Source organism: Rhea pennata, chromosome 5, assembly GCF_028389875.1.
Source record: "Rhea pennata isolate bPtePen1 chromosome 5, bPtePen1.pri, whole genome shotgun sequence".
NCBI lineage: Eukaryota > Metazoa > Chordata > Aves > Rheiformes > Rheidae > Rhea > Rhea pennata.
In genome coordinates, this window is record NC_084667.1 from 16,400,497 (window position 1) to 16,412,584 (window position 12,088).

The 12,088-nt window shown below is 39.4% G+C and overlaps 1 protein-coding gene across 10 annotated transcripts in view; it reads right to left on the reverse strand.

The window, feature by feature from the left end:
- Positions 1–552: 552 nt before the first annotated feature.
- Positions 553–12,088, reverse strand: part of MGA (MAX dimerization protein MGA) — a 65,522-nt gene continuing 53,986 nt past the window's right edge. For 6 of the 10 annotated variants that reach the window (XM_062575876.1, XM_062575873.1, XM_062575872.1 and 3 more), the window contains 6 exons: positions 10,522–10,707; positions 9,711–9,822; positions 7,927–8,160; positions 6,700–6,876; positions 6,112–6,264; positions 553–5,082 (listed from right to left, as the gene is read on the reverse strand). In XM_062575876.1, coding sequence (XP_062431860.1) covers positions 3,782–5,082; positions 6,112–6,264; positions 6,700–6,876; positions 7,927–8,160; positions 9,711–9,822; positions 10,522–10,707 — 2,163 coding nt within the window. In that variant the 3' untranslated portion in view covers positions 553–3,781. Of the gene's footprint in view, positions 5,083–6,111; positions 6,265–6,699; positions 6,877–7,926; positions 8,161–9,710; positions 9,823–10,521; positions 10,708–12,088 lie in introns of those variants that run through there. The other 4 variants (XM_062575871.1, XM_062575874.1, XM_062575878.1 and 1 more) reach the window with 4 other exon arrangements.

The window sequence follows — 12,088 nt, forward strand, 5'->3', positions numbered from 1 at the left end:
CATAAAGTCAACGGGGTTGGAGAACTCCTCCACAAGGAAAGAGGAGGGGTCGGGATGGGGAGAGCTCCGAGGGGGAAAGGGTGAAGGGAAGGTGGTTTTATGTGGACTTGGTCTTCTTTCAGGTTTTTTCTTCTTTTACACCATTACCACATATTAACCTCTCTGACTCAATAAGGAGCCTCCCTGCTTAAGCAGCACGGGGCACACGGGAGGCTTTTTAGTATGTTTTCTGTATTCAGCAAATTGGCCTCTAAATTTTTTTTTTTTTTTTTTTTTTTTTTTTTTTACAGCCACTGTTACAGGCACCAACAGGTCCTGCATGCTGCACAAGACCAAATCAAGTGATTACTCTCCTCCTCTGGGTTGTCCAATTATTTCTTGAACCGAGAAACAGACACTTACCTTGCCAAAAATTCTGCCCCAGCAAGTACATCTGCCGTTTGCTGAGGTACAGTGCTGCATGTTGTGAACAGCACAACTCCTCTTCCTCCCTCCCTCTCTCCCTTTCCCTCCCTGCAATAAATTTCTAAAGCCAGCTTCTAGTTGACCTTGATTGGTTTATTTTAGTTTTACATTTTATCCCTCGCATACAGTTATTTAAGAGTCCTGTACTGTTAGATTTCTACAAAAATATCAATTTTTCAAAAGCAGAAAAGAGGGAAAGATATATTTTAATATATAAAAGGAAAAAAGCTAAATCTGACATTTCATTATATTCTTAAAAACATTCCAGTCTATTTACAGATGTGTAAAAAACAAAGAAAATCTCCACGTCTCTTGGTCTAGTGAGAATGTGCTCCTTGCAGGGGTTTCCTTTGCTCTCCTGATTCTAAAATCTTTTCACAACTCATCACATACTCATGCATTATTGCCTCAAAGTCAGCATACATCATTTTTAAAAGGTTTGTTCCAAACCAATGGGAGTAAGAAGGAAGTGGAGAAAGGGGAAGTCAGCATTTAAATTCATAGCAAAATATTAAGCTGCAGACATGAACTGGTGGAACAAGGAGAAGCAAGAACTAAAGAGCATTTCAAACATGCTTTGTTGCCAGGCAGAACCCATCATACATCCTTCTTGGAACAGCACCAACTAGTACTTTATGCAGCTGAATTTGCGGTCTGTTCTTCGTTAATTTAGTCGTCATGTTCAAGAACCAGAAATTTCTGCTCTCACCTTTACAGTATTTTTACTGCAGCAAAAAAAGACCTTATTGCCCAGTGCCATACACAAAATACATCCAGGCATTCTCCATCATCATGATGGACAAAACATCCTCAAGACCATAGGGTGTATTTTAAAAAATAGTTGAATGGTTTTCATGTTACAGCTTTCTCCATTCTGAGAAGTGACAAAGTACACTTTAAAAGGTTTTCAGAAACTTATTAGCACACATTTCCGTAATTAAAATTAGCCATTCAGGACCATGAAGGATTGGGGGCAGAAAGAAAATTCAGTGATTAGGAACATGAAAGGAGTAACAGCACAGTCCTGGTTTCCCTTTCATACATAGCAGGAATGAAATCTATTGACACAACAAACTGCCCTTACAAAAAAAAGCAAAGCAACTTCAGCCTATTAGAAATACTCAGCAATATTACTGAACTCATTTAGTTACTCCAGATTTCCAATGATTTAAAATGAGGTTAAAATCCTTTAATATTAAAAAAAAAGTGTCAACATATATTTACATGCTAGTTCCCTTTTCTAAGGCATTCAGTAACAGCTGAAGACCCTGCATGGCCCTCATGCTGACCTATATTCTCTCCTTCAACTCATTAATACAGGACTTGTATCAAACATTAAAAGAGTAAATATGCAAAAGGTAGTAAAAGTTATATGCAACTGCTTTAAAACATACCATTTAAAATGGCCAGGTGAAGACACCTTTTTATGTAGACTCTGGAGTAACTCTACGTATACCTAGTTTGAAGAGATTCTCTCTGCTCTGCAGCATAATATAAAACTGTAAAAAAGACAAGGAAACACCCGAAGTATGCATATTCCCTGGCAAATCTATCCTAGACACAGACCCTGAAGATGCAGCTTATTGAATAGGGCATACAGGTGCACTACGCGAACAGCTAACGCCGCTCCCGAATTGTGGGAGAGCATCACCCTCGGCACCTGCGCAGCCGCAGTGCCGGCAGGATGAAATTCCCGCATTAGTGCATCACCAAAGAGAGGGAAGTTGAGGGGAAAACCCAGCTGCTGTTGCTGGAACAGTAAGACTGAGGATTACATTCCTAAACAAAGCAAAACACATCATCTATTTCCCAAACTTTGTATCATTTTCACAGCAATGTCTTTTTTTACCTTTTAGGAGCACTTAAGAAGCCCCTCAAGCACACCGTAACTTCTATTATTTACAAGCTTGACAGGAAAAGATTGTGTATATACTCATTAACAAATCATCTCTCCTAGGCTGAAAATTTCATTTGTCAAGGAAACTATGAAAACAAAAATTGTGTACAAAAATATAAATATCTTTACAGTCTGTAGGTCCTTCACATGCAATAGCTGAACAGTGAAGAGTACCTACAGGTTATTGAGTAAGCAGTGGCAGAGAAGAATAAAAAATACATCTTGTGATTCAATACTGCCCTATTTCCCTGGTAATGAGCATTTTTGTTGACTTTTTTGCTATACACATCTTGTGCAAATGCAGTGAGAAACCTCTGAGTACCTTTCCTGAATTTGTAAAGAAATGGAAGGTTTGAAAAGATATACACATGTATTTTCATATATACATTCACATATACACCTCACTCATTAATTTTGTTACAACAGTCCTGAAAGGGTTCTGCATTTTTAAGAAGCAACACTTCCTATTAGCATATCCTAACCACCAAATACATCTTCAAGAATACAGGGAGAAAAGAAAAAGAGAGAACTGTGAATACACTCAAGCTACCTCAGCACTGTATCTGAAGACTTACAACTGGGTGCTCTAATTTACTTCTACTCTGAAATTTTCCCGTCTAGATGCCCCAAGCATCATCAAGGGAAGAGTTGTTTGTATACAAGGGTGAGGGGAAAGCGGAGTTCTATTATTGTTTTTCTTTTAAACTTAACATACTGTCCTAGCTCTAATTACACTGCGAAAGATCAGCATCTTCCCCATTTGGTGGAGTTCTAGATATATAGAGAGTCTTCTGTGCATAAGCTCCTAAAAAGAGCCTATACCAGAGAATTATCTAGCACCAAAGAACAGAAGCTTTTCACTTCAGCACTCCGCAAAATATCTGATTTCCCTTCCTCCACTCTAGGTAACATGTGTGAGAGCAACTCCAATCTCATTTCTGCACATTCATCGTATTCTGCAAATAGAAGAAATAGTAAATGTGAACAATCTCATTTCTGCATAGATAATTTGCCTAGTATAAAAACAGGTAACCTAGATTTTTCCTCAACCACAGATAGTTGCCTCTCCACTGGGAAAAATCTTTCTCTATAGTCTGGGTTTCTCAGTCTTTTTGCAAACTGTTTTTGTGAAGGATCCAATTTTGGAAGGATACCATGTGCCCAGCAATGGATACATATCATCTTCCTTGTTTTGTGAAGGGGAAGGAAAGTACTCAGAAAGCAACAGTGAGGTAAAAATATGACAACATGATTAAAGTTTCATAGCACTTATTTCTCAATTTGGGGCCTGCCCTCAAGAACAGAGTGCTAATGCCACGTAGAAAACAAGTGTTGCAGACAAGGGAGGTTGCAAAACTCAGACACTGGTTCACACTGCTCCAGATTTTCTTTCCAGTCCTTGAAAAAAAATATAAGCATTTATTTGCCTGCTGAATTTGAAGACAAGGTCCCAGTACTATTCAATTTTGTAACCACAGGTGCTAAAGTGGGCATTACTTTGTTATCCTGTCCTTCTTGAACAGTTGCAGATAATGAATTTTTTACCCCAGTAGGTGCCAATTTTGCAACTACAGGTGCCAGTAAGGGCATCACTTTAGTACTCTGCCCTTCTGAGTCCACTGGCAGACTTGCCACTTTTAAGCCAAGTGGTGCCAGTTTGGGCATGGGCCTCCACAAAGTGTCAGTATTACTAGCTTCTGGGTTAGTCTTCATCTGCAAAACTGGTGGAGTCACACTAGTGGTCTCCACCAAGGATGTTACAGTTTTGCCACTTGCACCACCAGTTACAGACAGATTGGGAAGTGGGTCCTTCATTTCAGCACCTATTACTATCTTTAAAACATCTGCTTCAGATGAAGGTTCCCCAGAGTTCTTGTCCCCATCAGTAAGGTCATCATCCTCCAGGTGCAGCAAGAGGGGACTAATAGAACCACCACCCTCTGGAACTTCAGAAAGGTCCTTAAAACTGCCTCCCAAATGGCCAAACTGGAAGGAAGAACCATCTGCAGCAGTGAGATCACTGGCTGTTCCCCGGCGAGCTTCTGAATCTCCATGAGAGAAGTCCGAGTTTAGAGTACTGGGTAGTTCTGACATGCCTGAAGCATCATCGTTCAACTGCTGATTGAGGAAGGCAATCTCATTGAGCAGTGAAGTGAGCGTTTCATCAGTGTCATCGCTCTCCTCAATGCTGCTCAGTAACTCACCCGCATCTAGTTCTGCTTCCTCCATTGCAGAAGCTACTTTTCTCAACTCCATTTCTATTCTGGAATCTTTAATCTGCAGCTTGCGGAATGGCAATTCCTTTGTTTTTAATCTTTCTCCTCCAGGATCGCTGTCTTTCCTCCTGGCTTGGCTTCCTGCAAACTCACCAATGCAGAGCTTTTTACTAAAGGAGTCCACAGGTTCCTTTGTACACGACACATTCCGGAGCTGTGGAAAGCTATCTTTATTTTCAAAGAAAACTTTTGCGGGACCTGTGGTACTTCTGCCATCTCCACCACTGTCTCCAGGACATGGCTTGGCTTTTTCTTCAGAAAGGGTGCTATCACTTTTCCTACTCTCAGGAGGCGTGACTGCCAGGGATTTCTCAGAACCCTGAGTACCTGCAGCTGCCATTACATTAGAACTTTTGTTTCTGTTCAGGTTTAGACTCATACCTCCTTCAGCAGCCAGTGATGTTACATTAACAATCTTTGGCATCATGAATGAATCTTCAATTTCTGCAAAACCAAACACAGCAAAATCCATCAGGCTCTATGATAACTGCAAGATAATTCCTAATTGAAGATAATTTGATCACTCTCAGATCTTCCCCAAGCAAGCTGCTAATCACAATTTGAGCTACTTACACAATTTTGGCCAAGTAAAGCCTTGAAATATTAACAGCTTAACTTCCAACTTACAGAAGAAAAGGAGTTAGTTCTACATCTATTACCACAGCCCAGTCTCTTCTCTCAGCATGCTGGCAAAAATGCAAATTACTGTAATGTTTATAATTCTTATGATGATGCACAAGGAAAATAGAATGAGAAATTTCTCCCTCACTTTTTTCACACTTTACTTGCACACTCTTATTTTGAAATACTATTTCTGTGCATTTTCAGGAACCACATGACTACTTACTTTTAGTCTCCAAGCAGTTTCCTAAAGGCAACACTCAGATTTTTCCCAGCCTCATATCTGAAGCAAACTTTTTTCTTGAGGATTCATTATGCCCAAATGATTACACTGAACTACAAAATTAATGGCTCCCTTTTAACACAGTAGATTGCGAGAAGCACACTATTGTCAAGAACCAACCTACACCTACACCCAGCATACAGTCCTCAGTCCTCAAAAACACTTCTGCTCTCGCAAGCAACCTCCAACAGGCAGCCAAGAGAGGGTATAGAAAGGGGTTGTGCTGGAGTAAGATGCTGGGGGAAACAGGCAAGGGTCTTCAACACTCCCACTGTCACCTGGTACTGTAGCCTCCCCTGCGAGATGCATTACACCAGGGACACATTTCAGCCCCTGCTTATCATTATTTTGCTGAGGGCAAAGACAATCAGTTAGGCAAAGGAAAGTTCTTACCTATAGCCCCCAACGTCCCCTCTGACCTGTTCAAAACATTTAATAGTCATTTTCTTTGAAAACCCAGCCAGTAACAGCTATCGTTACTTCCTAGTGAGAAAAACAATTAAGCTTCATCTTTGCAGGGATAATGTTCCCTGCATACAAGCAAAATGATGCACAAAAAAGGAGCCTACCTGAATTGGGCTCTGCAGTTGTTACTACTGCTGAGGGCACTGGGTTTCCAGCAACAGTTGACAGTGTAATGGGAATGGTAGAGTTAGTAAGGATTCCTTTTACTTGGACAGGAACTGTTGATCCTGGCAGCTGAATCACCACAGAAGTAATACCTTATCCAAGAAAAGGGGAAGGGGCAGGGGGGAAACAAGACCCTTTCAGATACTCAGTCAAGCCTGAAAAATAAAAGCCCTGTACTTCTATGTAGGATTTTACACTGTAATATTGTCTCAAAGTGATAAAAAATAGATAGAGACTGATTAGGAGACTAAGATGACTCCCCTACATTCTTCCTTTTGCATTAACTTCCCTGAGTGTTCCTGTCTCCCCAGTTCGAGTAAAATGAAAATTTGACAGATTTTACTTACCTGTGGACAAACTGACAGTTTGAGTTAATTATACCAAGTGTCAGATTCTATCTCATTGAGATAAGTTGTAAAGAATGAAAATCACACGTAAAATGCTACTTTGTAAACTGATACGCACATCAATGAAAACAACCATATCGATTCTCATCTTTCAATCAGTATCTTATCACATGATCATACCTGGCTGTGTTGTCACAGTAGTGGTGGCAGTTCGAGGCTTTAATTCAGCTTGCAAAAGTGTGGAAGGAACAGTTGCTACCTGCCCTGGCACCAACGGACTCTTCAGTGTAAGCACCTGCCCCTGCGGAGTCATCACTAGGCTTGCAGCAGTTAGTGTGACAGAAGATGAGGTGTCCTCTGCAAAAAGACATATATGAATTACAATAATTTATTCTGACATAGCATCTGTGATAGCGATACCGTACAGTCCAAAGAACAGCATTAAGTACTGGTGTGGAAGAACTCCAGCTAAAAGGTCTACAATTAGATTAGAAAGTTGCTGCAGAAGCTGGACAGGCTCAAGGAGCCTTAAGTAGGTGGCTAGAACAAGTCTACATGACCTTCTTGTCCAGTCTAACACAGTCCTAACCCTCCAGAGTGGCACTTCAAAGACCATAGCAGTCTTGGTGAATTCCAAAGTAACTTTGTTCACTCAAAAGAACAGAAATGTTCTCATCACATCCAAATTCTGATGTCTAACTTCTGCTGGGCTGGATAAAAATGAAGCTTGGGAAACAGAAACAATAGGTTGCTTTATAAAAGCCCAGGATCACTTCAAGTAAGCTCTGTGATCAAAGCAAGAAACATCACCAGATCCTTATGGAGTATTACAGTGGTCCTACTACCAGGAGATTTTGGACTTCTTCCATTCTTTTGCTCCTTCTCTTTAGGTTTCTGGTAGGAGAGTCTCCGTAAATACCAAATACTTCCCATAAATCCCCTGCAGCTCCAAAAAATCATCAAATATCCAATAATTCTGTAGTTTAATCTATGAGCAAGTCTTCTTCCACCTCAAGAGCTACCTTACTCAGGGAGAGGTCTTTCAAAAACTTTATCTAGTCTACCAACTCCATGATTTTGGGGGTGGAGCTTCTACCTGTAAGTTAGCAGGAAAAAACTGCCTTAAATTCACATAAATTACTGCAAGATTGCAGTGAAGCTCCATAGGACTGCAGAACAACTTCATAAGGAACTTATTTGCCTTCATTCTGAAGCACAAAGTGATGTTCATCTGAACATCTCATATTCACTGAAAACTAACGGTTTCCACACCTACTGGATGGACACTTCTTCCTCCTGTACTGAGTTTTGCTTCAAGAAAGATGGAATCCACAAGCAGGCCCTCCCATGCAGTCTGGAAATGTCTGTTTACCCTTTGTGAAATATGCATCTTCATACTTGGCTCACCTGTAGCATGGCCTCCTTTTCTGGCAAGTATCAATGGCTTGCCTCTTCTGTTTGTAACAGCCATTTGGCCAAGTTCTCTAGATGAAGCAGAAGATCCTTCCTGCTGTGTGCTAGCAGTCGAGGTTACAACAGATTCTTCTGGCTCAGCCTGTTTCTTCTTTTTTTGTGCTTCTACTGCTTTTTGTTTGGCATAAATGTATTCTAGCTTCTTCAGGACAACTTCTTCTGTTTTCCCTATAGGAAAGTCAGAGAGTCAATCAGTTTTCAAACTCATCTTCCAAAACTAGTGAGCTGAAGACTGAACTAAAAATCTATTCAGTTGACCCCATCCAACTACTTTACAATAAAATCTTCCATAAAACCCCTCAAAGTAAACAGCAGGTCTAAGAACAGAGGAAAATGATTATGTATGTATTCTAAGATTTTTTTTCTTCAGAAAAGTCCATACATTTTAGAATCTACCTGCAACTTTGATGACCAGAACTCAGCTTGGACAAACAGCAGCTGTTACTAAGCAGGTACCTTTTCAAAATTTCTACAACTGTGAAAAAAGCTCATGTTCTTTCTAATAGTATATATATGACTACATGGCAAAATACTATTTTTACCTTGTATTAAATTACTTAGACTGATGGATCTTATTACTTAAGGTCACTTAGAGGTAAGCTCACATAAAGTTTATGATTGTTCAGTATGCTATGATTTTCAAATCAAACAACAGTTATTTTATAGATCATTTTCTCTAGATTCACACAATTTAATACAACCAAAATTCAACTAACTATCCTGACTTGTTTCCTACTTAGTGTTTATGCTATAACATCGAAGTCTATCTTTAATCCTCTTGAGAGGGTTCCCTCTAGCTCCAACAGTTGTGAGGTATTTCACATAGAAATGCACAGATCAGAGAAACTACTTAGCAAAGTTGTTCTTTGCTTTCATTCCCTGCCCAAACACCTATCAGACATTTCTGGAGTAAGAAGAGAATCCACTAAAATGATGTATTTACCAAGCACATCAAATATACATCAACTGATTCATCTAAATATACAAGTTTTAAGTATCCTTCATTTCTACTTTACAGCTGGGTTGCCTGTTTCTACTCCCAGACAATAAAGAGATCACAGAAAGAATAATTTACCGCTTTACGCTTGTTCACACACATTTTTGGCACTCATTGAACATGTGCTGCAGCTTTCCCACACAACCAAATGAGACAGAAAGACCCAATAACTGGGTCATGGATTTGATCTGAAATGCCCAGATGAGTAACAGCTGAGAACACGCTGTACGTTTGTTCTATGGACAGAGCTGCATTCTCCATATAGCAGACATTATTATCATTATTTTTCTGAAAAGTAGTACAAGGACAGTCATTTGCAAAGTTGACAAAAAGTCAGGGATTTGGTACTAATCAGACAGTTGTGCATGTGTGAAGCATGCAGCAGAAAAGCTGTTTCAAGAAGTCAATAGTTACATAATTGACTTAATTCTTCTCACTAAAACATTCCCAATACAGAGCAACCTAAGTATAAACTTGCAGCACAGGTATTTCTACCTTTCCTTTAGATACAAAAGGAGAATAAAAGCTGCAGTTCTATTAGCATGATGAGCATACTGCCGAGTCAGAGCTTGGCATGTCTTTGCTTGGTATCAAGTGGCTAAATTTTATGTGAACGCTAACAACTCACCTAGAATCAGACAGCTACTCTTAACTCCCTCCCACCCTTGCCAGCCTTTTCTTTCATTATTCCAGCTAGCCTCTCTTAAAGAAACAGTCTCACCTGAAAGCGTGGATACTTTACGAATTAGAACATCCTGTTTGCGAGTTAGTAAGTTCTTCTGTCCAATAAGCTTATCTGCCTGATCAGTCAATCCTTGGATTTCTTCATATGCCTACAAAAGCATCAGAGGACTGATTTATGGACCAACAATACAGAAAGTAAGAGCAAAATAGCTTTCCTTCGCAGAAGACTTTACAGAATTTTTTACAGACATTTCAATCACCTTGAAACTAGGGCACATAGAAAACATATGAAGCTCTGTGTAATGCCCATTTTTCCCAAATACAAACTGAAAAGGGATAAAAAAATTTGTTCTGCCTTCCTCCAAAGTTCAGCCATTTTTAAGAGAAAAACATTTATCCTGTAATTTCAAGGTATAGTTGATAAGCATTATTAATCTACAATTTATGTTTTGCTTCCTGCCATTGACATCTTTACAATTAAGTATTATTATGTCAGTGTAATACTTAATAAAATGCTATCTTCTCCTGCATTACAGAAGATTTGTATTCAATGTATTTCAAAACTGCCTGGATGCACAAATCAATACACCCAGGGAACTAAGACATAACTTTCTATGGTCAAATTCAAAAAGGAAAGAAGGAGAGAAATAATCTGAACTGTGTTGTTAAACTGTATCATTAAGATTAAACTATTGAGAATACAGATTCCTTCACATATTGTTTTACAGACTCCAGTAAAGGTGTTATAAGTTCTCTTTCTGCTTCACTTAGGACTCAAAAGACTACTTGACCACTTGGTCCAAATTAAAAGATTCTGCTCTACAGAGCTGAGACTTCAAAATACTTACTTGTTTGAGAATATAGCATTTGGAGACTTTGGGAAGATTGTGCAATCCCAGAGCTCTCTTTAACTTTTCAAAGAGATCTCTCATTTCGTTACGTCGCCGGCGTTCATTTGCCGTGTGTGTCTGGCGGTAATGAGCAAAGGCTTCTGCTTCAGTCTTCTGCTTTCTGTTCCAGAACTGAGGTTTCTGCTGGAGAAGAAACCATATTGGACAGTTTAAATAAACATGCAACTCAATAACAAACATTATTCAGAGGTATGCCTGATTTACAAGGTTACTACAGACATCATCTTAGATGCTCCAGGACACAGAGAACATCATTATTTCATATCATGCTATTCAACTACTATATCTTCATGAATGCTCAATCTCAGAAGCACAAACAAGAAGCATGAAATATGGTGAAAGTGACCAACGTAGTTGCATTCTCCCTGAAGGAAAAGACCATGAACCGCCCTTTCTGTTCATAAGCATTCAATTTTTCCACATATGGAAACATGTTAGAGACACTCTGCAATACAAGGCTACTTAGCTAAGCCACAGTATTACAGTAAAATCGCATGTGTTTGAGCCCAGTGATTTTAACTGTCAGAAAGTCTAGCAACAAATGAAACAATTCCATCAAATATAGGTCACTTGAATCTTTCCCTGGAGTTCAACCAATTTCATTTCTGTTTTGTTTCATAGATACATATGGATAAGGGCCAACAGATATTGTAGACAAGAATATGGAAGAATCTATTAATATTGATCACGACAGACATTTACCAAAAAAGGAAGTATCAAAGACGGGCTTTGGTTTTCTTTGTTTATGTGTTTAAACTTCCACGAAGATTGATAGGTAATATGCATAATTATCAATGTCTAGACATTAGAAGGTTTGTTATTTCATCATTACTCTTCAAAGTTTTGTACTGTTACGTTATTTATTTTATGCCAAAATAATACTTAAGAAATTTTAATGTATTTTTAGATGATTTTTGTCTGCTCCAAGCCCCAGTGAGATCAGCGGAAAGACTCCTCAGCTCCAGTGATACTGTTTCTGTGCCTGCTAGCCTTCAGAGGATTCTGAAGACTGACATGCTCCTGAAACTGGGCTCTTGACATCCACGTTGCCTTTGTAGACAGCCTGAGTTCAGGATGACTACAATGGCATCTGCTCTTGTGTTGGGCAATGTTCGGTCCTTTCATGAAGGGCCCCACACCATCTTCCCTGCCTGACATCAGACATAATGCGTAACTTCAAGGGCAGAAAGAAGAATACAAGGAGAAGGCAAGGGCAGGCACAGCATTCTGGAACTCATCTTTACTCAGGCAAAAGTATATGTACAGTTTGTTTATTATGCAAGGCATACATCAGGTTCACATCCCACCTCAGAGCCCCACTGCCCCAGCAGGTAGCTCTGAATGGGATACTGAGCATGTAATTGATGGTTAGTATCATGGACAGCTAGCAAAATTGGCCACAAAGTCACCCTAAAATACAGCATCAACTTCAGAAAGATTGCAATGAGTTTTGGTTTGAAAGGTTTCTCAGTTGTCCTTAGCTTGCCTAAGTATATATTGTTTA